Genomic DNA, 23,064 nt, shown 5'->3' with positions numbered 1-23,064 from the left:
AACCTCAGAACTCGGTCGGGTTCACCTCTCGGTGTGGACACTGGGTGTTCCACAGAACCCACTGAAGGCACATATCTCCACTCTACCTCACTTTCATCGGAATCAGAAGATCGCCAGCGGGCGTGTCCAGCGGCCGACTTAGAGCGAGCTGCGTGGGGAACTGTGGCCGGATCCTGGGGAGCAAGCTGGCTTTGGTCCCTAACCTAGCTCCACCCAGGCGCTGGAGGATGGTCCAGGGGCGCTCCCGCGGGGCTGGTGGTTCTGTCTTCAGCCCGATTCTCCCTGTTGTGTGAGTCGTGCGCTCCCTGTTTGGAGGCAGCAGCCCCCGCCGCTGACAGGTGCTGCCCGGAGACGTCGTGTGCTGTCCCTGGCGCAGCTGGACGCGCACGCCCGGGAGCGTGTAGCTTCCCGAGCCCGGAGCCTGCAGCTTCCCGAGCCCGGAGCCTGCGAGGAGAGGGAAGCAGGGCGCGGCCTGGGGGACTCCAGTGGGCTGGAGCCGCGGAGCTCCGAGCTAGAAACTTTGCTGTGGCCGAGATTCGGCGACAGAGTCAGTCCACCCCGGCAGGTGCGGGAGGAAGAGGCGGCGCCGGAGTCCCGCGGCCGGAGAGCCTCGGCGGCGGCGGCGGCGGCGTCTACTCCCCGCTCTGGCCTGAAGCCGCCTGGCACTCCCGGCTTCTGCTGCTGCGTCCACCGTCGTCGCCGCCACCGCGGGGCTCCGGGAGGAGGCGCAGCAGGAGAGGGCGGAGGAGAAGGAGGAGGAGGGGAGAGGAGGAGCAGGGGGTGGAGGATGGAGCCCCGGACTGCCGCGGCGGGCTCGCACGAGCCTGCGGCGGCGTCCTCCTCCTCCTTCCAGGCCCGGCTCTGGAAGAACCTGCAGTTGGGGGTGGGTAAGGGCAAGGGCGGCGGGAGCGGGCGCGCTGGGGGCCCCGAGCGCCGCACTGCGGGCACCCCATCGCCTTCCCCGTCACCCCCGGGGGGCAGGCGGGACGCACTGGCCGGCTTGGGTGGCGCGGGAAGCAGGTGGAGCGGCTTCAAGAAACGGAAGCAAGTGCTGGACCGCGTCTTCTCCTCCTCTCAGCCCAACCTGTGCTGCTCTTCGCCGGAGCCTCTCGAGCCCGGCAGCGCTGGCAGAGCCGAGCAGGGGTCCACGCTGCGTCGCCGGATCCGCGAGCATTTGCTTCCCGCGGGAAAGGGGCCGGTGGCAGCGGTGGGAGCAGCCAGAGTGACGCCTCCTGGCGGACGCTCGCCGGACTCAGCTCCCTCTTCGTCCTCTGCCTCATCTTCCTTGTCCTCCTCGCCCCAGCCGCCCCCGAGAGGGGACCGCGCCCGCGATGAGGATGCCCGGCGTCGGGGCCCCGCGGCGCACCTGTGCCATCAGAAGAGTTCCTCCCTGCCGGGCACCGCCTGCTTGGAGCAGCTTCTGGAGCCGCCGCCTCCTCCGGCAGAGCCAGCATTGAGCCCAGGAGAGCCGCGGACCCCGGACAAGGGCGAGGAGCTAGGCAGTACCCGGGTGAGTGACAGGTGGGCGCGGCTGGAGTCTAGGTGTGCAGGGCCACGCCCCTCGCTTTGGGCAACCTCGACCCCGGGAGTTGCACGGGGATAGGGGTGCTACCAAGTAGATAAAACAGTGAAAAGAAAACGTCCCGCCCCTGCTGAGTAGAGTTCTGACTTGCTCTCTGACTTTACTTTTGACGGAAATAATACTGCGAGAAGCTGTTTGGATAGGTTTATGGTTGCCAATGAAAGTGGAAGTATTAATGGTAGCCGAATAGGAAAGGAAGACAGACTTAAAGTGGAGGTCTCCTAAAAGGACTGTCCAGCTAAGTCTCACCTTGTCAAAAGTCAAAACAAACCCAGCAAATTGCAGGAGAAAAAAAAAAAAACAAACAGAAATGCGGAGAGGTGAGTTAATGGCAAACATGAGGTCCTGTCTTGGGGAAACCCTTTAAGTAGAAGTCTGCTCATCTTCCCGCACTCCCTTTTCAAAACTTCCTGCTGCCAGTGGATCGCTGCCCAACAAGTGGGCAGCTTGAGCGTCTCTTCCGAGTTGGTTGAACAGATATTTCTGTGGCCTTTCTAAGTTTTAATAGTCATCTGAAGCAGTTGCGTTTAAATTACTCTGTTTTATCCATCATGTTGACTCGTTGGTCAGGCAAGAGTCAAGTAAAAAAGTACTTGTAGAATCTGTAAAGCGTTCCACTGAGCTACTGCTTTTATTCCTTCGGTTTTGTGGGGTTTTGTAGAGGCGATGTTCTCCTTCTGTAGGTGTTTATGAAATCGTGTTAATGAAATATCTTGAAACTTCCACTATGCCAGGGACCTAAAGAACTCTCTTCGTCCAATACATCTTGGTTTATTTAAATTCTCATTATTTTGACTCTGATTAATTGTCAGATTAATGACATATACATTAAAACTTCAATTAGATTAAAAGTTGGTTCACAAAAATCAATGCTGAGTGTTCAAGAGTAACATATAGGAGTAGGTGAGCTTTCACTTGAAAATTTTTATAGTTTATTGGCTAATTTATTAGTATAATTTCAGAAAATAAACCAGAATACTAGTATGTTTTGTTGTTTAATAAACACAATTGCTTGCAGTAATCTGATATTACTGATGCTCTAGAAAAAGTTTTCAGTTATTCTCAGAAGAGTAGGCAGAGATAATAGTGATAAAAAACCTAAGTAAACCTACCTTTCCTTTTATCTTGAAAGAGCATTGAATAGAACTCCTGTTCTGGTTCCAAAAGTAAGGTAAAAAATGATTTTAAAAGGATGCTTTAAATTCAGTGTAGAAGAATACTATGTTTTAAAGTATTTATTTTTGAGTGTATATATAATCATAATGTATAAGACTTTTAGAGTTAGGGTACCTGTTTACATTTGTTTTTATTAACTTTTAGGATCAAGAATAGTAAAACATAATAATTGAATTATTTTGGAAGGTAAATATATTGCTGCAGATGTTAAACTTCCTAAATGACCTTGCAGTTCACTGAACCAAGATATTTTCAAAGCTAAAACAGAGGACTCAGAATTCATCTATCAATCTCTACTTAAAAAATACTGCTATGTAATTATGAATTTTTGTCTACAAAAGAGCAAAATTCATCTTGAAAAGATACTAAACAAACATTATTGTGTGTGGCTTCACTATAAGTTGGGCCCTTCATATGTGATTTAATCCTCACAGCAGTCCTACATGATAGAGGTTCTTGTTGCGATTTTATAGATTAGGAAATCAGTGCTCAAAGAAATTAGATAATCTTCCCAAGGTCACATGGTGAACATATGACAGAGAGAGGTTTTGTCATTCTCTGTAATGTTTTTCCATCACTACAGCTGTGTCTAACAACTTTTAGAACTTTTTACATTTCTGAGACAACTTGAGTGCTATTGATGAATACTTGCAAGTTTACATATATTCTGGATTCCTAGAATCAGTTCTATGATGGATTAGCTGAATTAATTTGTTCTTTGTTATCTGTAATGCATTGTCTTTTATGTCATATTTACAAATGACATTACTAATCATACCACTTGTAGTTGTAAAGAAGTTTTTCATTATAAAGAACCAGCATTCCAAGGAAGTCACAGGGGGAATAAAAAAGCCAAAATATCCTTCAAAGAATAGACAAAAGGTGGAGTGTAGGCAGGAAAATAAGCCCTGAGGCTTTATTGTTGATTCTCTGCATCTACTTACTGCTCATCATGGAACCTTGTTCCCTGAGAGGTAGTCAGTTTTCTCTGTAACCAGTCACAAATGCTGTTTTCAACAGCACTTTCTCACCAGTGCAGAAGAGAGGATTCCTCAGTCCTCTAAAGACCTCTATGCCCAACTTGCTTACCACTCTGAATGGGGAGAAGGAAGAAATGAAGTTGGAACCAGGAACTGGGAGAGGACTCACTAAGTGTAGGTGTCTGGGTGTAGGCTTAACTCCGCAGTGCCCTTCCCAGCTTCCTGCATGTCTCAGAGGTATTTCCTGGCTCTCCCAGCACCTCATCTCTGAAGAGACCTGGGCATGGGGAGGGAGCCTGAAGCACATGCATATTTCAGCTTTATTCAAAGTTCACAGGCACAGATGGGAACACATAAAAGAAACAACACTGAACGCATTAAATCCATCTTCAGATTGCCTAGATAACAAGAACTTTCCTTCAAGAAAGAGAGAAAATTCATTGCAAAATAAGGCAAATTGCTCAATTTCTCTTTTGTTCTCTGCTGGATCCTGGCATCAGCCATATTCTCCAACACTCTCCCCACCTCCCCACCCCCCCACCCCAGCAGGAGGCCCCAACAACATATGTGCACACACTCTGACACTGGGTGGAGATATTAAGCAAAAGCAAAAAAACATTTTGGACTGCTAGGGAAAGAGATTTGGAAGTTACTGATGTATAATGATTACAACCGAACAAACCAGTCTACCTCCCGTGCCCCCCATCAGCCCTCTCGCTAAGATGTTTTCTTTAGCCAAATATACCTTTGAAACACACTTTAACAGACTTAATAATGCCTTGCCATTGTGGGCATGTGCATTCTTTAAAATGCTCTGCTTTGAAAAAAAAAAGGAAAAAAGAAACCCCTTTCTTCCCACTGATTCTAGTTCACATGCTGGGCCATATTGTCATACCAGATGCATTTCATTTTCTGCAACACAGTTGGGAAAGATGCTTTCTCAATTTGTGTGCATATCAAAAAGATGCCAATTTTATGTATTCTGTCTTGATGAGTTACTAAAATTATACTTTGCTAGAATCAGAAAGTCTGTATTTTAAGATAAAGAGTGAGGAATGAATATGTTGCATATTTTTTAGCATTTATTGAAAGTGTGTAGTGTTTATGAATTTTAAACCTTTGTTTTTTCAAATTCATTTTGTTAAAGTTGCTTTCATAGAGTAATAAAAATGCTTTTGAAAAAAATGGGTAAAATATTCAGGATATGCTAGAACTGTTTCAAAACATAGTAAGAGGAATATTCATTCATTGGGGTAAAATTCCTAAAATGTATATAAAAGCCCAAACAAAAAGTGGATAATGTTTTCTAAGATTGTCTATACATGAAGTAAATCTTGCTTTATTAATTATCTGACCTTTAAAGAAAGCCTGTATTTTCGAAAACTATTAAAATGTGATTTGGATAAGTTTTGCTGTTTTTCAGGTGTCTTTAGTATTACTTCAAGGCACATAATTGTCTTGAGGAAAGCAAATATTAAAAAAAAAAATCCTATTGTAAATAACTAAACCCATTAAAAAAAAAAAACTCTAATAATCTAAAAAAATAAGTTCCTAAAAGAAGTGTTAGTAGCTTTTTCAAAGTGAGAGAGTGAGGATGAGATCTTAGAACATTTTGGAGCAGGGTGTAAAGTTTGATGTGTGATTGCCTTCTTGGAAAATATTGGGATCTTCAAGTTATCCCAGAGAAAAGGGCGTAAACAGTGATAGGTTTACTTAGGGGTGGAATGGTTTCCTGTAACCTTTAATTACTATCAGGTTTGAGTAGAGCCATGAATCTTGTATAAATGCAAGTGTTATTGTGTAGATGTTGTATAAGGATAACTTGAAACATATCTCAGTTAACACTAGCAATTGCTGTGCTATTACAATTACTGAACAGTATATTAAAGTTTTGCAGCTGCCATCATTACAAGTAAGTGGCTGTTGAAAAAAATTTACAAGGGCTTTGCTGGTCCTTTTCATTTAAGATGTAAACTATTTTCCTTGCAGTGATGGCAAAAGTAGCCCCCAATTAACCCAAGCAATACTGGTGACATCACAGCTTCACATCATAATGAAAAAAATCTTACATTACTATTGGCAAGTATGTGCACATTGTCATGAAAAAGTGAATAAATACTTTGAGGGATGAAATAGGATTAATGGATTCATAAAAATAGGACGAATAGTCCCCCCCCCTTTTTTTGCACCATTGTTTGGAAATATGAGATGATTTCACAAAATTAAAGGTTAATAATACATCTTTGATACCCTCAAGGAAACGTGTAGTATAGTTTCTGCACTCATAATGATTATCGAACTTTACCAACTCTAGATTGATGAAGAGTAAAGAACATATGTGTAGATAACATTGTAAGCATTGACAAAATCTGCAGATTCATAAGTTAGGATCATATATTTTTTAGTTAAATGATAATTATTTATAGTATTATAGCAGACTTCTGTTTTAGATAAGCAGAAATTAATTTTTTGAAATCTAAAAATTTTTTGTTTTTGCTTTTTAAATTTTGCTTAAAACTTACTACAAATACAAACTATCTTCCTTCCTCAATAAACCAAGCATCCTAAATAAAACCCTTTCTTGATAGCCGAGGGTCATTGTTTGAATACTGGCTTTTTTTTTTTTTTTTTTTTTTTTTTTTTTGGTTTGTTTCATGTGAATGAAATAGATGTTGTCCTAGAACTTGCGTTAGATAAGCTTGCTTGTTTTCATAAAATTACAGTGTAAAGCATACTATTTATGATAAGCTTATCTTTTTATAAAGTTAATTATTGAAAGGTATGAGACACTCTTCCTCAAGTCATTTGTTCACTGGCCAAATAATCTTTACTGTCTATGTGAATTTTGATTTGTTGCTACCATTGAAAATATCTTTTTTTTTCCTGCCTGGTTAACTTTATGTACTGTCTTGATTTCTTTGTCATTGTCAACCTTTTCTTCTAATTTACATTGCTTTTTATAAATCAGGTGTGGAAAATGATCATTATACTTCAACAATTCAAGATTGCATGCAAATAGATTTCCCTCTCCAAAGTATACAAAGTTTCTTATCATTAGAAAAAATTTATTAGTAAAATAACAGGCCACTATTTCCCCAATGTTTCCAAATATTCATATTTAATACTAGAGAGCAAGCAACATGAAAAACTGTATTTTCAATATAATGAGATTTTAAAGTCCTACATACTACCTTCTTGAGAGAATAATTTTCTTATGAAATCTCTTTGGAGATATTTTATCCCAGCCTTACTTCCCATACTCTTGGGGCCTAGCCAATCTGGAAAATTACCTCACATGATAGGCAAGTGGAATTCTGGACATTTGAGGATCAATGCATCCTCCTAATCCCATGGGTTTCATTCAGAGGAGCCCTTCAGTATTAGCAATCTCACCCTATTTTGCACTGCTAGAGTAGAATTTGGCAAGCCTTAGTACAGTTGACCTATTTAATCAGCATTGTAAAAAGGTTCAGGAAAAGACTACTTGATAAATGTTGCTGAATGAATGAAGGGGTGAATGAATGGGCTAACGCTGTTCACAGATGAATTCTTTTGGAAAAGTTTCAAAATCACTTTATGGTTGTGTGATGATGTGCTTGCCTTCTTGTTTCCAAGTGCTTTTAAGCCTGGCAAATGTATTTGATGTTCCCCTCTTCTGCCAGCTACTGGCTTGGCTTTTCTCAGCCTATACTTTAGTTCTGGTACATGTCTGAGGGCATGAAGGGAGGACATGATGCCTACCTAGATGGTCACCTGTGGTCACATTGGGCATGGGGGAGCGATTTCTACTTCTGCAGTCTCTGGCTCAGGGATGCATTTCTTGGTGCTGGTCTCTGACTTCAGGTATCTATTTTTGCCCCCAAATCTCCTTGTCTGGCTTCTGATATTGCACCCCCACACCTGGATTCCTGACAACTGTTGACATATCCTCACTCACTTATAATCTCTGAGTCTTGAACTCTGCTTGGATCTTACCTCAAAATACTTTTCTGCCTACTTCATTGCACTTCTCCTCAAACCCATCTCCTTGAACTAGATGAAAATCCCAATCTTAATGAAGAATCCTGCCCTCACTACCCTGGTCAGGCAGTCAGCCAGTTGCTTTTCATAGTGACTACTTGTCTGATGCTGAGCTTATTCACAGAACACCAAAGCCTCCTTCAGATCTGCGTTGCCCGTCAACTGCAGTTGCCTATAGAGGGCGTTCCTTCCTGTGGTGCATTGAACAGCGCTGTTCATTGTCTCTGTGTCCCTACTTCCTCTTCTGTTTTCAAAACTCTCACTGTGCCTACTCTTTGACAGCATCACCCTCTCCCTTAGTCCTGCCTCCTTTCCTTCCTCCATAATATTCTTTCTCTCGCTGCTTGCAAGACGATTTTTGTAACTAACCATTTAGCATCTGGAGCTATGCTGGCCCTTATGACAGCCACTAGCCACATGTGGCTACTGAGCCCTGGAAAGGTGGCTGGTTCAAATTGAGATGCTTGGAAAGTGTAAAACACACACCAGGTTTTAAAGCCTTAGTTCAAAGAAAAGAAAGTAAAATATCTTGTTACTAATTTTTATATTGCTTGCATGTTGAAATAGTATGGTGGATATATTGGATTAAATAAAATATATTATTCAAGTTAATTTCACCCATTCCTTTTCATTTCAAAAAAATGTGGCTGCTAGAAATTTTTAAATTATGTATGTGACTCACAGTTTTATTTCTATTGGCCAGCACTGATCTAGACCAGGTGTTCAAACTCCATTGCCAACAGGGGCCATCAAAGTAAAGAAAATGAGCAAAGAGGGTTTGATGGGGCCTGTGGTGAAGGAGGGAGCCAGTACCCGTTTGAGGGGCAGCTGCTTCTCAGTTCCAGCTGATTATCGTCATGCAGTGAAAGAAGCAGGGTTGCCAATGTGTCTAGATTCTTTAATAGAAGCCAAAACTCTAGACTTTTAAGTGAAACGTCTAGAATCTTGAATTTTTGGCAAATAACTCACTTTTAGAAAAGCGCAACACTGGCCAAGTAAGGTATAGCTCATGGCTGAATTTAGCTATCGCTTTGAACTTCTGACTCAGCTTATGCCTGATTTCTCCTATCCTCTCCCAGTGCTAGGCATATGTAATCTGGATGTAGTAGGTGTCAATACATTTCACAGAAACGGCATCAGGAGTGGAGGGATGCTGTCGGAATGCAACGAGTGAGGGGTGCGTGGAAAGAGGAGGTGAGGACAGGGAAAGCGGCCAAGCAGTTTGGCCCTACACAGGGGATGAAAGAAAGTGGTGGTGAGAGCCCGAGAACCACGTTGGGATGGGATTATGGGCAGGTTTTTTTTCTTTAATGGATATCACCTGAGTGGGTTGACAAGTCAGAGCCTATAGAGAGGGAGACGTTGAAGTTAAAGGAGAACAGGTGGGTGATTTATGGGATGAAATTCCCAAGGCCACGGGTGGGGGTGGGTCCCAGAGACCAGGGATGGAAGCGTCGGCAGAAGAGGCGTCCCTTTCCGGTTGCAAGTGGAGGAGACAGCGCGGTGCAGATGCAGGTAGGCTGAGTGGCAGCAATTTGAGGGTGCGCCCACCTGTTGGCCTCTGCCTTGTTTTGAAGCGTGTTTAGGATTTGGATACAGGGAGATGGAGGAAAGAATATTACCATAGGCACGGAGGCGAACAACTGCTCTGTGTATTCAAGAAATGGGGTCAGTAGTGGGACTGAAGCCTAGGGTGTTGGGGGCAGGGTAGAGAGAAATGAAGCTGCAAAGGAAGGTGTGGCTGGACTGTCGGGGCTGTGGAGTGTATCTTGGGCAGCAGAGGGACCCCTGGGGGCATTTGAGCATGGAGGACAAGGCACGTGAACCCTGGAAGAGTGAAGTTGGCAACAGAGGCTGGCAGCCACACAGGGCCACAACAGTCCCGTGAGAGCCGGAAGCTGGGCAGTTGACTGACCCTGGGGGTGGAAGCTGGAAAGATTTATGAGAGCAGGGATGTGGCTGAATCTTCTGGGAAAGGGAGAGTGAAAGGAATGAATCACGGCATATTTCCCCCTTTACTTAGGTCTTTGATTTTCCTGTTTCTTTTCAGAAATGGTTTTATTGAAAAGTTTTTTTTAGGGGGGAGGGCAAGGGAAGGCTGAACTGTATATTTGCATTTATGCAAAATGGTTGAGGGTGCCAGGCTCTTGAGTGTCCAGTTATCACGTATTTACCAGAATAGCTTATATTCTTTATAGTTATTTTGGATTATTTCTGAGGAAAATAGTTCTTTTCTCTGCAGCATTAGGCACTGAAAGTAGTGAGTGTTAATGGAGCAAAAGGGCAAAACATGTTTGTGAGTTAAAAAAAAGATAAAACAAGAAAATCTCCTGTGTATATCTGTTACATAGATTTTTAAGGTGCTTAATGTCAGAGTGGCTAAATATTTGGAGAAGTAGTTATAATGAAAGGGTTTGGAGTCCTCTTGGCAATTTTCAGTCTTAAGGCATTGTGCTTCACATGTGTTAAAATACGCACTCTTTCTCAGATGCAAGGTAGACCCATGCATGACACAGGATCAGTTTCTGACAATTGCAACTAGATATTGTCTCCAAATAGAAACAGTATTCCTTTTAGGCCTTTAAGCCATATCTAACTCCTGTTTTTTTTTTTTTACTGAAATGTAAAATTGCTTTTGATAAAAGAACAATTCGGCATTTCTATAGTTACCTTTGAATAGTATTTTCACCACACCCAACTAGAAGTCTGAGGGTTTTCCAAAATCTCTTTTGAAATGGGAATAGATTTTGGAGATAAGTTCTATGTCAATACAGAGCTGTTGCCAAACCACATGCTCCCTGGAGGTTGAAACACCCTAAATCAGCATGGCCCACTGTCTCCTGGCTCAGAGCAGCCACTGACTCCACCTCCCCCCTTCTTTCTTTGCCTCCCTCAACTTTTAAAAGGAAGCTGGAGGCGAGAGGAGTGGGGTCCAGCTGAGATTGTGATCTCCCCTGGTCCTCTCTGGCCTTGCATATATGCCACTTCAACTCAACAGTTTTCAAGCAGAAAAACATTGACTTAACCACTTTGGGCATCACCTCCGCCCCTCTCTGCTCCCTTCAGCCTCCTAGGTAGCATTCATTTACTCTAGACTCAGGCTGGTGCTTTTGTGACTTCCTGGCTGGGTCTCCAGGAACCAGCCAAAGCATCCGAGGGACTTAAGGGAACATTCAGAGATGGGAGGGAGACCTAGTTTCCCAGACCCTACGCCCTCCACCTCTTTTCAAGGAAGATGGGGCTTTGTAAAGTGTCCTTATATCTCTTCCTCTATCTGACATGTTCACTTTCTCTGACTTCATCGTTTTTCTTCCTGGGTATGTGCCAGAATATGAGAAAGAACTGTGTGGACCTTGGCAGGAGAGAATCTTTGTGTGTCTTGGAGGAACAGCTGTGGTTAGTGTCTTTACCTCACCTGGTACCTGTTACCCACAGGACTACCCAGCTGGTGTTTTACTTGGGTCTGGGCTTTTCATTCTCTGCTCTCCTGATACTTGCCTTTCTGCTATCTCACTTCTTTTTCTTTCTGGGAACAAGGGCAGAGAGGGAGAAAAACAAGGAAAGGCAGGATTTTTTTTTTTTTTTGATTAGCGGCTTTCATAATTTTTTCTCACAGTGAAATTTAAATAATTGTCTCCTATCATGTTTTGACATTTTGTGTTGCTCTGACAAATGCTATACACACACACACACAATTATGCCTTCATCTAGTGTGGTTTATACACATACTTGTTCTTTCACATATTTCATATTTCCCACTGGAGCCAAAGGTAAGCAGAAGAACTCCCTAAATTCTCCCTCTTAGATTTAATCTGATAATACTAAATTTCGATGTTAACATAGTCTTTACAGATGGTCTAAGTTCATTTAGTCTGAGTGGCTGTACAATAACCAGCTCAGCTAAAGGGAAAACCAATTAGAAGACAGTTTCTGTCATTTACTATGAGATGTGTTCTACGGAGGGAAGGAGTAATCTTGCTTTGAACTTCAAGTAGTGTATAAAGAATACCTTTTCTTCAGTAGAATAATCATTCTTCTGTAACTATCCATCTTATTTAAGGCCACCATGGAAGAGAGGTCACTGAATTATTTCCTTAATCTTTTGAAACCTAGATGTTACAGTAACTAAGATCAATCCTTCGTATTTTCCAGCTTGGCCTGGCTTTACTGTCACTAAGTACAAAAAATGGGGAGGCATTTAGTGCACCTCTTTATTGAGACAGTTCGTCTTTTAATTAGAGAAGGGCCATAAGATGCATTCTCATAATCACAGGAAGCTCATTTTTGGAAATCACCTGAAAAAGAGTTGGCAGTAACTGAATTAGGAACAAACGAATCTGGGACTGCAGAGCCTTTGTGTTGATGGCTGAAAGAATGGTCTATTTTCTGTTAATGTTGCTAATGATTCTCAGTCGCTCTTTTTATAACAGAGTCCTCTTAATTGTGTCTGGATTGCATTTTGAGTGGTATAAGTGTCCATTTTATATTTTAATGTTTACTTTTTAATTTCTAGGCATATAAGTCTAATGTGAGTTTCCAGCAGCTACACAAATTTTGTATTTGATGCTAGAAATTTGTACTAGTTTTGTGTGAACTTGTTTTGTGTAAGTGTCTGTGACCTTCTTTCTAGTGGTATCTATTGTGGTAGGGCTTGGCCTTCACTCCTCTACCTTTGAATTTAATTTTTGTTAAATCTCAATACCCTCTAAGAGCTCCTTGATTGCTAGGTAAAGATATAGCTACGAACTTTTGCATGTCACACTTGATTGAAAAAAATTCTTCCTCACCTGGTATCCCACTGTATCATCATTTTAATTTCTGTTTTTGGTCTTATTACAGGGAACATGTTATAAGTAACAAGACCCTTATAATTATATATTCTCTATGTTCTACAGTGTCCTCTCATTTCTGTTATTAATGCTCTCTTGTTCCATAAATACATGATAGTAGTGGAAGGAGCTAAAGTAGATCTCTCTGCTAGGCATTCTTTACATGGTATCTTAAATGTTACAGATTATGTACATAATTTTAATTTAAACCTCAGCAGTTTTGACAGAGAGGTATTGTTGTATATGCAGTTATTTATAACATATATTACAGTTGTATTTTACATAGGGGAAATTCTTAGAGAGGCTTGTCTAAGTAATTTCTCTGCAGTCCTGGGTCTGTCCATAGTAAGTGGCACCGTTTGGGTAACAAACATCTGATTTCTGCCAGGGCCATAGTTGCCAGGATATTCACTACTCCACCAGTTAGTGAGGCCGCATCAGTACACCCGTGCCAAGTGTGTGACTGGTGCCCAAACCAGTGATTCGTGGTTGAGTCTGGTATTCCTTCAACACCAGCCCTGCCAATGGGTTTGAGTCTCACCATTGTTTTGGAGAGACAGCTGGAGGAATTTGCCATTATTAGTTTTAGAAAAGTATCAAGAAAGATATAGTGAGTGGGTGTGGGATAGTTTGTTTATTTGTGGGTTCGGTTCCAGGAGCTCATCAGTGAATATTTTTCACATCGTTCTTGTGAGTTCTGTACATGTATCTTGACTTCCAATCATGTCATTAAACTCCTGTGAAAAATATAGCTGTGCATTCTGCAATTAGGTGTAAGTGTTAGGCTGTCTGGACTGGAAAACAAATTATCTTCAAAGCATCTGGTTGTTTGTGAATGTGCCCGTGTCAGGTTTATTCTTTTAAAAAGGAAGAGGCAAGATCGTTCTTGCCTAATGGTATGACCAATGGAATTGGTACAATTTCTAATGTTTCTTGGTAATAATAATAACAGCACTAAAATTTTAGTTTTGTGCCACTCACGGTCTTAAGTGCTTCACAGACATTAGTTCATAATCTTTGTGACAACTAGGAGCAAGAATTCTTAGCCTCATTTTATAGATGGATCACTGGAGGCTCAGAAAGGGTGAGGAAAGTGCTCAAGGTCACACAGCTGGTAGGTGGCAGGGCTGGGATTTTGTACCTAAGTGGCTGGCTCCAAATCTCATGACTTTGGTTACCATGTTACATGATGTCCCTCAGTTCTGAAGAACTGCTACATCTGCTCCTGAGTATTGTCATATAGCTCTTCTCCAGGTGTCCTGAAATAGGGAAAAGATTTGGTTAAAATGTTCTATGTACTGAACCAGCCCCATATATGTGTGTGTGTCGCTGGAAGATCTCCTTCCAATCCAATACCAATTATTTTGGTAACTCACCTCTCCTTTTTTCTCTATCCCTTCCTCGTTTATTTATTAAATATTTCCTCTGTGGTAGACATGGTATCTTGTTAATATCTTGGTAAAGAAGAGAGACCAATTCCTGCTCCCATAGACCTTATGATCTAGTAGAAGAAACGTTCGTTAAATTAAAAGAATACACAAGTAATTATCAGTTACAGTCTTGATAACGCATTCAGAGGAGGACAGTGATGAACTGACCTACAGGAATGAATTGCAAAAGGTCTCAACCTAATCATGCAGGAAGGAGAGGGACAGTGAAGGTTTTCCTGAAGAAGTGACACATAGGATGAAATGCAGAGAATGGACAGAAGTTGGCCAGATTTTCAGGAGAAGAGGAAGTAAGGGATGTAGCAGATAGTTGCGGGCAGAGGAAACCACAGCACAAGGCGCTGAGAGAAAGGTTGCCTGGGCATTGGAATTTAGTCAATAAGAGGGAAAGTGAGAGGGGATGGGTCTGGAATGGTTCTCAGGGGCTAGATTATACAGGACTTTGTGGGCCACAGGAAGATTTTGGACTTTAAGTACTGAAGCAGTCTTGAGAGCCCAGATTCTTGGCCATGAAGAGGAGACCCACCTTTGGAAAAGTTCTTGCCGTTAGTCTGGGGGAGTAGCTTTCCTTCACAGCTGTGTGTGTGGAACTACACTGAGCTCATAGTTGTTTTTTTGTAAAGAGAGAAGTAGGTTGGGACTACCTTCCTCTACTAAGATAAAGGTATTTTTTAAATGTCTATAAGAAATAAGAAATGCCTAGTGGGTGAAAATATTTTTCCCCCTGTAAAAACATGTCATTTCATTCTCCCTCTTGCTTTTTTATTGAGCACTATTCGAAGGTAAATGCAGTCTAATCTTCTCCTTTCAGTGCTCAGGGGAGAGATTCTCATTTACTGTACTTTTCAAAGCTTAGAAAGAGAGAGAAATGAGATAAAGCCTGGTGATCCAGGTGTTACAGCTGTAAATTATGGAGAACATATTTTTAATGAGCTTCCAATTTTTTTCCTGAAGTTAGGGTGAGGAAAAAATGAAGAACTTTGGAAAGCAGTTCTATACAGAAGTGTATGTTTGAAAGTCTGTATTTGTTAACATAATTGTGGGGTGATTAGGAAGACAGCATATTGAACATGATGAAGGAGATCTGTTTTATATTTTCTTATATATATTTTTAAGGTATAAAAATCTAAGTGTCATATTTTCATGTACAGCCAATATTCACATTTAGGAAACAGATTTGCAGAAGTGCCTAAGCAAGAAGGAAAGCCTTAAGTGTCTAAAAGCCCGCCGTTACGTTTGTTAGCCAAAGTTATAGTAGGGAAGGAAAGAAAATGTAAAAATTCCTCATTGAGACTGTAATCTGTCAAACTTTAATCACACCTGACATAGCAGCTTCAGGCAGCCTACCTGCCACTCTGAGAGCTTAGGATATGGTTTCTAGCATGCCTAGCAAGTGTGAGTGCTCAGAAGTTGAACCAAACCCTGCCCAAGTTAGGCCTGCCAATCTGTGCTTTGACTTCCCCAGCCAACTACGGCCATGACCAACACTGGGCAATATGGCTGCCCTGAGCACCCAGGCATTACTGCCATCCAGAGTAGGAAACAGCATTTAGTAAAAACTCTCAACGACATAAACCGTGCCCAAGTCAAACAAGTATCAAGAACTTACATATTCTTTATCTGCAATAATGGAAAAATGTAATCTGGTTTCTTTCTTTCTTTCTTTCTTTCTTTCTTTCTTTCTTTCTTCCTTTCTTCCTTTCTTCCTTTCTTCCTTTCTTCCTTTCTTCCTTTCTTCCTTTCTTCCCTTCTTCCCTTCTTCCCTTCTTCCCTTCTTCCCTTCTTCCCTTCTTCCCTTCTTCCCTTCTTCCCTTCTTCCCTTCTTCCCTTCCCTTCCCTTCCCTTCTCTTCTCTTCTCTTCTCTTCTCTTCTCTTCTCTTCTCTTCTCTTCTCTTCTCTTCTCTTCTCTTCTCTTCTCTTTTCTCTTCTCTTCTCTTCTTTCTTTTCTTTCCGTAACATTTTACTTGGAGTCACAACCAAATAAACACCAAAGGAATTTAACATTCTCATTCTGTTTGAGGATAATAAACCTTTTGCAGAAACTAATGAAAGTTGTGGTATAGTTCTTTTCATAAAGAAACACAAATGTACACAAAATAATATTGTGCATTCACCTTCAAGCAAGGAAGGCCATGATTTCCAATCCATATACTCCAGAATCCTCTATTAGTACCCTTGGGTTAAAAGGAAGACTCAGAAATAAGATGGCCCTAACAGCACTACAAAAGCAAAACAAAACTTACGTTTCTGAATTTTCAGCCATGACCTTGTGTATTTATCTCAGAACCTTGCAGAGTGCACGGACTGATTCTTAGAAGGAAAGAGCTATAGACTGGGCCTCCTAGGGAGAGGTGCAGACACTCCCAGAAATAAGTTAGTCATGTCCTGCAGCGTTTACTGAAGAGACCAGCAGATGGTTAGAGTCCTAATTTGGTCACAGTTGGAGTTTCTTGTTAATAATGAGTTCTGTTTTCTGGAAGTCAATTTCTATTCCCTTGTATGGAGAATCTGCTTCGGGACTGAATCCTGAGAATGCAGGATTCCTTTATCAGAGAATGTGATAGTGAATAGGAACTTCCTCCAATTATCCTCCTCAGTGGTCTGTATTTGCTGACTATGGGCTACACTCACAGGGCTCTGTTCTAGATTCTGGGCATCCAAGCCCCAGCACTCCAGAGATTTTTCTTCTTATTTGGGGAGGAAAAAGATAAGTGTCACTATCAGATAGCATACATAGCCCTCTTGTTAAGTAAATAAAACCATGGGAATTCCTTTTCTCAGGAGGTAGGTACAGAGGCTTAATTACTTCACTATAACAGCTGTTGGGACAGTTGGTCTGCTTTGTAAATAGACTTCTGTCCTGTCAGCTCTCCCTCCTCATTTTCTCTCAATGATTCCATGACCATCTTTTAGAAATAGATGTGCTAAAAAAAAGTAGAAGCCCACAGTCGGGAGTTATTTTGAAGAAAGAGCTTTGTTCACATGAGAGGGCAGTTCTCAAACCTAAGAGGTGGGTGATTCAGAGGGATGTGGATCTGCGCTGTGTGCACTGAGCTTTGAGACTGAAGTACAGTTACACCCTTTAAAATAAACTAGCCAACCACAGGCCTAACTCAGCGCTCCTTGCCTGGAATCCTGATGGTCCACTTGGGGCAGGGACCTTTGAGAAGGAAGACGGATGGAGCTGGAGGTGGAATGTGAGTACTTGTTGAAGAATGATGCTCGGGGCTGGATGTACCAGGAACCAGGAGACTGGGCTGCTGCTCGGACTGGGTCCCTCTGGGTGGGCCAGGCTTGGGTGCTGATCCACACCATGGTCCCTGTCATAATAATTAGAGGAGAGATGGGTAGGAATGGAGATGTCTAATGAGATAGGTGGAGCCCAGGCATCAAGGATGTCTTATTCAGGACTCTTGCCTGTGTCAGGAGCTCAACTCTTCCTGATTTGGCTTCAGAAGAGAGCGGATTGGCTCATACCTGGCAAAGCCCCAGGGCAGTCTGGGTCCAGAGCTTCAAACAGGGCCATGGGGTTTCTCTGTCTCTGCACCTCCAGCCTTCTTTGTTTTCTTCCCTCAAAATTACTTGGCTTTGGACACCTTCTCTCTCAGGTAGGTCTCTCTACCTGGTGGCCCCCTGCAGCTCTTGGCATCTATCTTTCTCACAGTTCTTGGGAGTGTCTCATTGGAATGGTTCAGATCCTCACCTTTCCCACTGTGGCAGGTAGATGAGGGGCTTGGCCAGGTCACATGTGTATCCTTGGTGCCCAGGAGCGAGGAGCATCCAACCTAAACAATGTGGACTGAGAGTGGGAGGCAGGTGGGTCCTCAAAGACAAACCAGTTTTGCTATGAGCGGGCAAAAGTTTCCAGTGTTCACCTGGGTTTGGTCAATAATCAGCCATTGGGAAGATGAGTGATCATCCATACAGAAAATCTGTGAGCAGCTGGACCCAGCTACTGGCCTGGAACAGAGTGCCCACTCAAATTCTGCAGATGGATACTGTTTTTCTTGTGCTTTTAATATAAAATGTGCAGAGTATAGAATAAAAAAACTATGGCATTGAGAGAAATGCCTTTCTTTCTGAATGGGTTATACTGTTTGTAAAGCCATAGTAACAAGATGACTAGTTTTAACATCAGCTGTGCTATAAATTATAGCACCTGAGTTAATTAACTAAAGGGTATCTCATTTATTGAGTCCTAGAATGTTGGAAAAGGACCTATAAAACAGACTTCACATAGTTATTGGTACTTCGGAGATGAGTAAACTGAAGAAGTTAAGATAATGTCCTATTCTCCCTTTCTCAGAGCCCAGAATACAAGCACTTCTTGATCCACACCCCAGTTAGAAGCAGTTCCATTTATACAAACATGCTTTAGTAGTATTTAGCCATCCTTGCCTCAGTTTCTCCTACTTTCCCTGCCATCACACACTGGAGGTTTTGCCTCTAGAGGTTTCAGTACAAAGGAAGAGTGTAAAAGAACAGAGCAAAAGAATGGGCTAGGTGAACTGTCTGCCCCTGGGGGAGGGACCAGACTGGCTGACTTTGCCAAGTGAGAGAGAGGACCAGGTAGACTGTCGTCCAGAGCTCAGTAAGACACAACCTCTCCAAACCCCATATTTCTCTTCTACCGGCTGATGATGGTAAGAGGGTCCAGTGAAGCTGTGTTAGTCCTGGCATGCTGTAAGTACTCAATATATACTAATTATCCTCCTGTGGTTCCCCTCCCCCATCACTGCTATTAGACTGTTATTCTTCAGGCTTCACAAGTATTTTCTTTAAAAGTTATACCAGTGTCTTTTGGAGCCTTAAGGAATGATCATTTACATGCTAGCATGAATTAATTCAGTTAGATTCTTTACTCCTGGATAGAAAACTGTAAAACTTGAATAGGGGGTGGAGTTGGTGGGGTGGCAGTGAGTTAGCACAATCTGTCGACTCTATGGCAGTGATCTGGGTCTGGGGTTGGGGGGTGGTGTACTTCAGGACTTAGTATTGGATGCTAAGAGGCTAGAAAATAGGGGCTTTGAGTGGCAGTGCGTGGGAAGGGAGAATGCTAGCCAAAGACTTCCTCTAATCCAGGACTTGGCTACAGAAGAGCTCTGGATCTCGCAAGGGAATGGGAAACTACTGTGCTTTCCTCCCATTGTTCATAATTTCTTGCTCCCAGAACTTAGGGTGGAACTGCTGGTATCATGTTAGGAGGTCTCGTTGGGAAACCAGCCCCCATTTATGACATTGCTTCTCTGGGCAGATAGCTAGTAAACAGCTTTCTAGCAAACTTCTGAAACTTCACTTGTTCAGGAAGCTAGGCGTTGCCTGCACTTGACAGATAATATTTTCAGAATGATTAGCCTTCCTACACTTGTGAATTTTCCTTCACCGCATCTTAAGTGGAACATCTCAGAAAGGGTCACTTTTAGTTATTTCCTTTGCTTAATATTTGCCTTACAGATAGTAGGTACTCCACAAATTTGAAATCAAATTGAATAACGATATATACTTTTCCCACTAATTGAAGAAAAACTTTTAATTTTTAAAGTACTAGGAGAATAATTAGTGATAGATGGTATGGTATGGCATAAATGAACATTACTTTTTAATTAAATATTGAATAATTTCTGACATTTGTTGAGTAGTTTTGCTCACTCATTTTATTAGAACAATATCTCAAGGAACTGATTAGCCATATATTTAAAAAAAATTCAACATTATCTTTTTTAATTTCCTAATATATGTATAATAATGAAACTTTGTCAAAACATTTCATAAATCCCAAACTCTGTCTTGAAAGAAAGAATTTAGTCAATATGTTTGAAATCTTCAGACTCAGGATAATTATATAAAGCCTGAAAAAAACAGATAAACCCAACCTAGAAAGTTGAATGCAAATTTTTGTTTTCAAAATTATAAGTTTTTCAGTTAAGCTGCTTTTATCCGCCTGAGAAAATCCCACAGTGCTACACCCATTTACAGGGATAGTTTCTCAAGGTTAAATAGACAATAATGTCAGTTCCTCAAATATAGATGTTCTGATGTGATTCCTAATCTTTCTAAGCACACAGCTGTCCGCAGAGTCCTCTCTCAGATTTTTGTGCTGAGAACTGATACAGGCATCTTAATTTCATTGTTGATAATATTTATATTATACCTTATATTTTATATTACTTATATTTCTGTTTTTATGTGTAATTTCATTTCACATCCTAAAAATTAGCATAATGCTTAAAAATAATAATGCTTTTGATATCTTTAAAAGGAATTTGCAGACTGCCTTCCTAGGCACTGGGCTGGGAGTGGCATGTAGGTGTGCCTAATTTCCTTACCCATTTCACATGCAAAGTGAACTATGTGCTCTCAGAAGTCTCCCTGATTAAAAATGTCTGTGGATTGTAGATTTCATTTTCAAAGGCTTGATCCCCTTAAGATCTACTGGTGAGAGTAAATGAGCAGGCAAAGACTTACTGAGGACACATCCATGGTGAAAACTGATGCTAGACCCAGATCCCCTCCTCTGGTGATGTGTCCATCACTAGGCAGCTAAGGCAATAGACTGTGATGGTCTCACAGCTATGTCCCTCACCCGCGTTGCCTGCGGCCACAGGAAACTGCTTCTCCCAAGGTTGTCCCCCTCTAATGGGGCATTTAGAGGCAATGACTGCTTGCTGAGAGGATATAAAGGTCCAGGCCTTCTGCCCCACTTTGGGACATCTCTGCAGTCCCAGTCCCAGGGCTTCCTGTAGTACCATGAGTCCTCCATTGAAACCACGTTGTGGGTTACCTTCCTCCTCTGCTCAGTCCTGTCCCCCTCACTTCCTTACAGGTGTGTCTCCCTGGGCATCCCTCTCACCATAATAAACCATCTATTTGCAGCTCTCCATTGTAGAGAACATTTCCAAGGAACTCAGTCTGACAGATACCATTGTTGAATTTCTTGAAGTGATCTCTAAGTTTTAGGAAAAAACAATTAGATGTCATGGAAACAATGGCAACAGTTTTGGAGAGCTTGGTGACACGTGGAGATTTTGAAGACAATCAAGGGAAGTTTTGCTGGTGGGGTTATACTCAGGTTTAAAACAACATTGATGGGAGGATGAAGGAGCACAGAAATGCCAGAGGAGATGGGCGTTAGGTGGCACTAGAGGGCAGTGAAGTTAAACCGAGATGGAAAACACTACAAAAAATCATTTATGATAGATTAGAAATGTCAAGTTTTTAAATAAAATTAAATAAAAAATCAGCAAATGATAATGTAGTGAGGAATCTTTTTTTAGCTACAAAATCACATCGTGTCCTGGAGATTCAAGTACTACAGAAAATTAGTATAAAAGTGCTTACTGCTTATTATTCATATACCATTTCATTGCAAAAATCAGGAAACTGTTTTTAGCTGTCAAATGTAAGAATTCTGTGATTTAGATGTTCCTTTATTATATATCAGAGTATAAGGTCTGAAAATGATTGAATGTCTTTCCTAATAGTGCATTTGCCTGGTTCTCTTAGCCGCTAATCAGATATTTATTGTGTGAATGCATGAATCAATGAATAAGGCCGGTAGTTAAATGCAAATTCTGGGTGCGCTCCTTGCTGTTTAAAGGAATGGAGCTTATTTGAGTAAAGTTGTACAGTCTAATGGGATTTCTGATGCTTTTGATTATTACTGCAGTTGAAGCCACTGTAAGATAAATGTGCTATTTTGACTTTTTAAAAAAAGTAGAGTGAATTTCTAAGAATCTATTATTAGGACACAATCAAAAGTATGAACCAAATATATGTAGAGTTGTTCACTATTCTGTTACTTGTAACAGGGAACAGTTGGCAATGGTTCAGACTTTCAACTATAGGGAAATGCTGAAAGATAATAAATAAGCTGGGGCATTATGTAGTAATTTAAAGTATTTTCAAAACATTTTTTGTTATGCATTAAAAATAAACTTTATTTTTAGAACAGCTTTAGATTTACAGAAAAATTGCAAAGGTAGTACAGAGTTCCCATATACTAAGCCCCTAGTATTGTTAACATCTCACGTTACTGTGGTACATTTGTTGCAATTAATGAACTGACATAAATTCATTATAGCTAACTTAAAGTCCGCATACTTTATTCAGGTCTCCTTAGTTTTTTACTAATGCCTTTTTCCTGTTCCAGGATCCCATCCAGGACACTGTATTTATTTCATTTAGTCCTTTCTCCTTAAGTGCCTATTGGTTGTGACAGTTTCTCAGACTTTCCTTCTTTTTTAATGACCTTGATAAACTTGAGGAGTACTGGTCAGTATTTTGTAGAATGTTTCTCAGTTGGAATTTGTCTGATGTTTTCCTCGTTTTTGAAGTGAAGTTGTAGGTAAGGGGAGAAAGACCACAGAGGTCAAGTGCCATTTTCCACATCTTATTAAGAGTACATTCTATCAGCATGACTTACCACAGTTAACGTGAACCTTGATCACTGGGTTGAGGTGGTGTTTGGCAGGCTTCTCTGTAAAGTTATTCTATGCTCCCCCAGCCCCACCGCCCCTTCCCATACTGTATTCTTTAGAAGGAAGTCACTGTGCACAGCTTATACTTAAGGAGTGGGAAGTTATGTTCCACTTCTTTGAGGGTTTGAATTTGAAATTCATTGCAGGAGATTTGTCTAGTCTCCCCCGTTATTTATTTATTCAATCATTTATTTATATCAGTATGAAGTCATGGATATTCATTTTATGCTTTGTGTTATAACCCAATACTGCTTTCTTTACCTTTTTTGCTCAAATTGTTCCAGCTTTGGAAACTGAGAGGTCTCAGTTGGCCCCTGTGTTTCTTTGACATTCCAAGTCATTGTGTGTGTTTATTTTCTTAAGCACTTCCTTACTTTATTACTATACGATGCTCCAGGCTCATCTTGTGCATTTCCTGCCTTAGTCCAAGGAATTGCCATTTTTCCAAGAATCTCTTGTTCCTTTTATTGGAGAATGGTGTTCAAAACCAAGATACGGGCCCTACGTGTGCTCATTGCTGTTAGGAAGCATTTTATTTTAATGGCATAGAAC

The 23,064-nt window shown here is 41.5% G+C and overlaps 1 protein-coding gene across 14 annotated transcripts in view; it reads left to right on the top strand.

Moving 5' to 3' along the window:
- The first annotated feature begins 772 nt into the window (after positions 1 to 772).
- MCTP1 (multiple C2 and transmembrane domain containing 1) overlaps positions 773 to 23,064 on the top strand; it is a 481,548-nt gene continuing 459,256 nt past the window's right edge. For 13 of the 14 annotated variants that reach the window (XM_031448470.2, XM_064482485.1, XM_031448431.2 and 10 more), the window contains exon 1: positions 773 to 1,510. In XM_031448470.2, coding sequence (XP_031304330.1) covers positions 788 to 1,510 — 723 coding nt within the window. In that variant the 5' untranslated portion in view covers positions 773 to 787. Of the gene's footprint in view, positions 1,511 to 17,034; positions 17,233 to 23,064 lie in introns of those variants that run through there. The other variant, XM_064482495.1, reaches the window with a different exon arrangement.

Source organism: Camelus dromedarius, chromosome 3 (assembly GCF_036321535.1).
Source record: "Camelus dromedarius isolate mCamDro1 chromosome 3, mCamDro1.pat, whole genome shotgun sequence".
Taxonomy (NCBI): Eukaryota; Metazoa; Chordata; class Mammalia; order Artiodactyla; family Camelidae; genus Camelus; species Camelus dromedarius.
The sequence above is the reverse complement of the archived record's forward strand: the minus strand, read 5'-3'. Positions and strand labels throughout refer to the sequence as shown.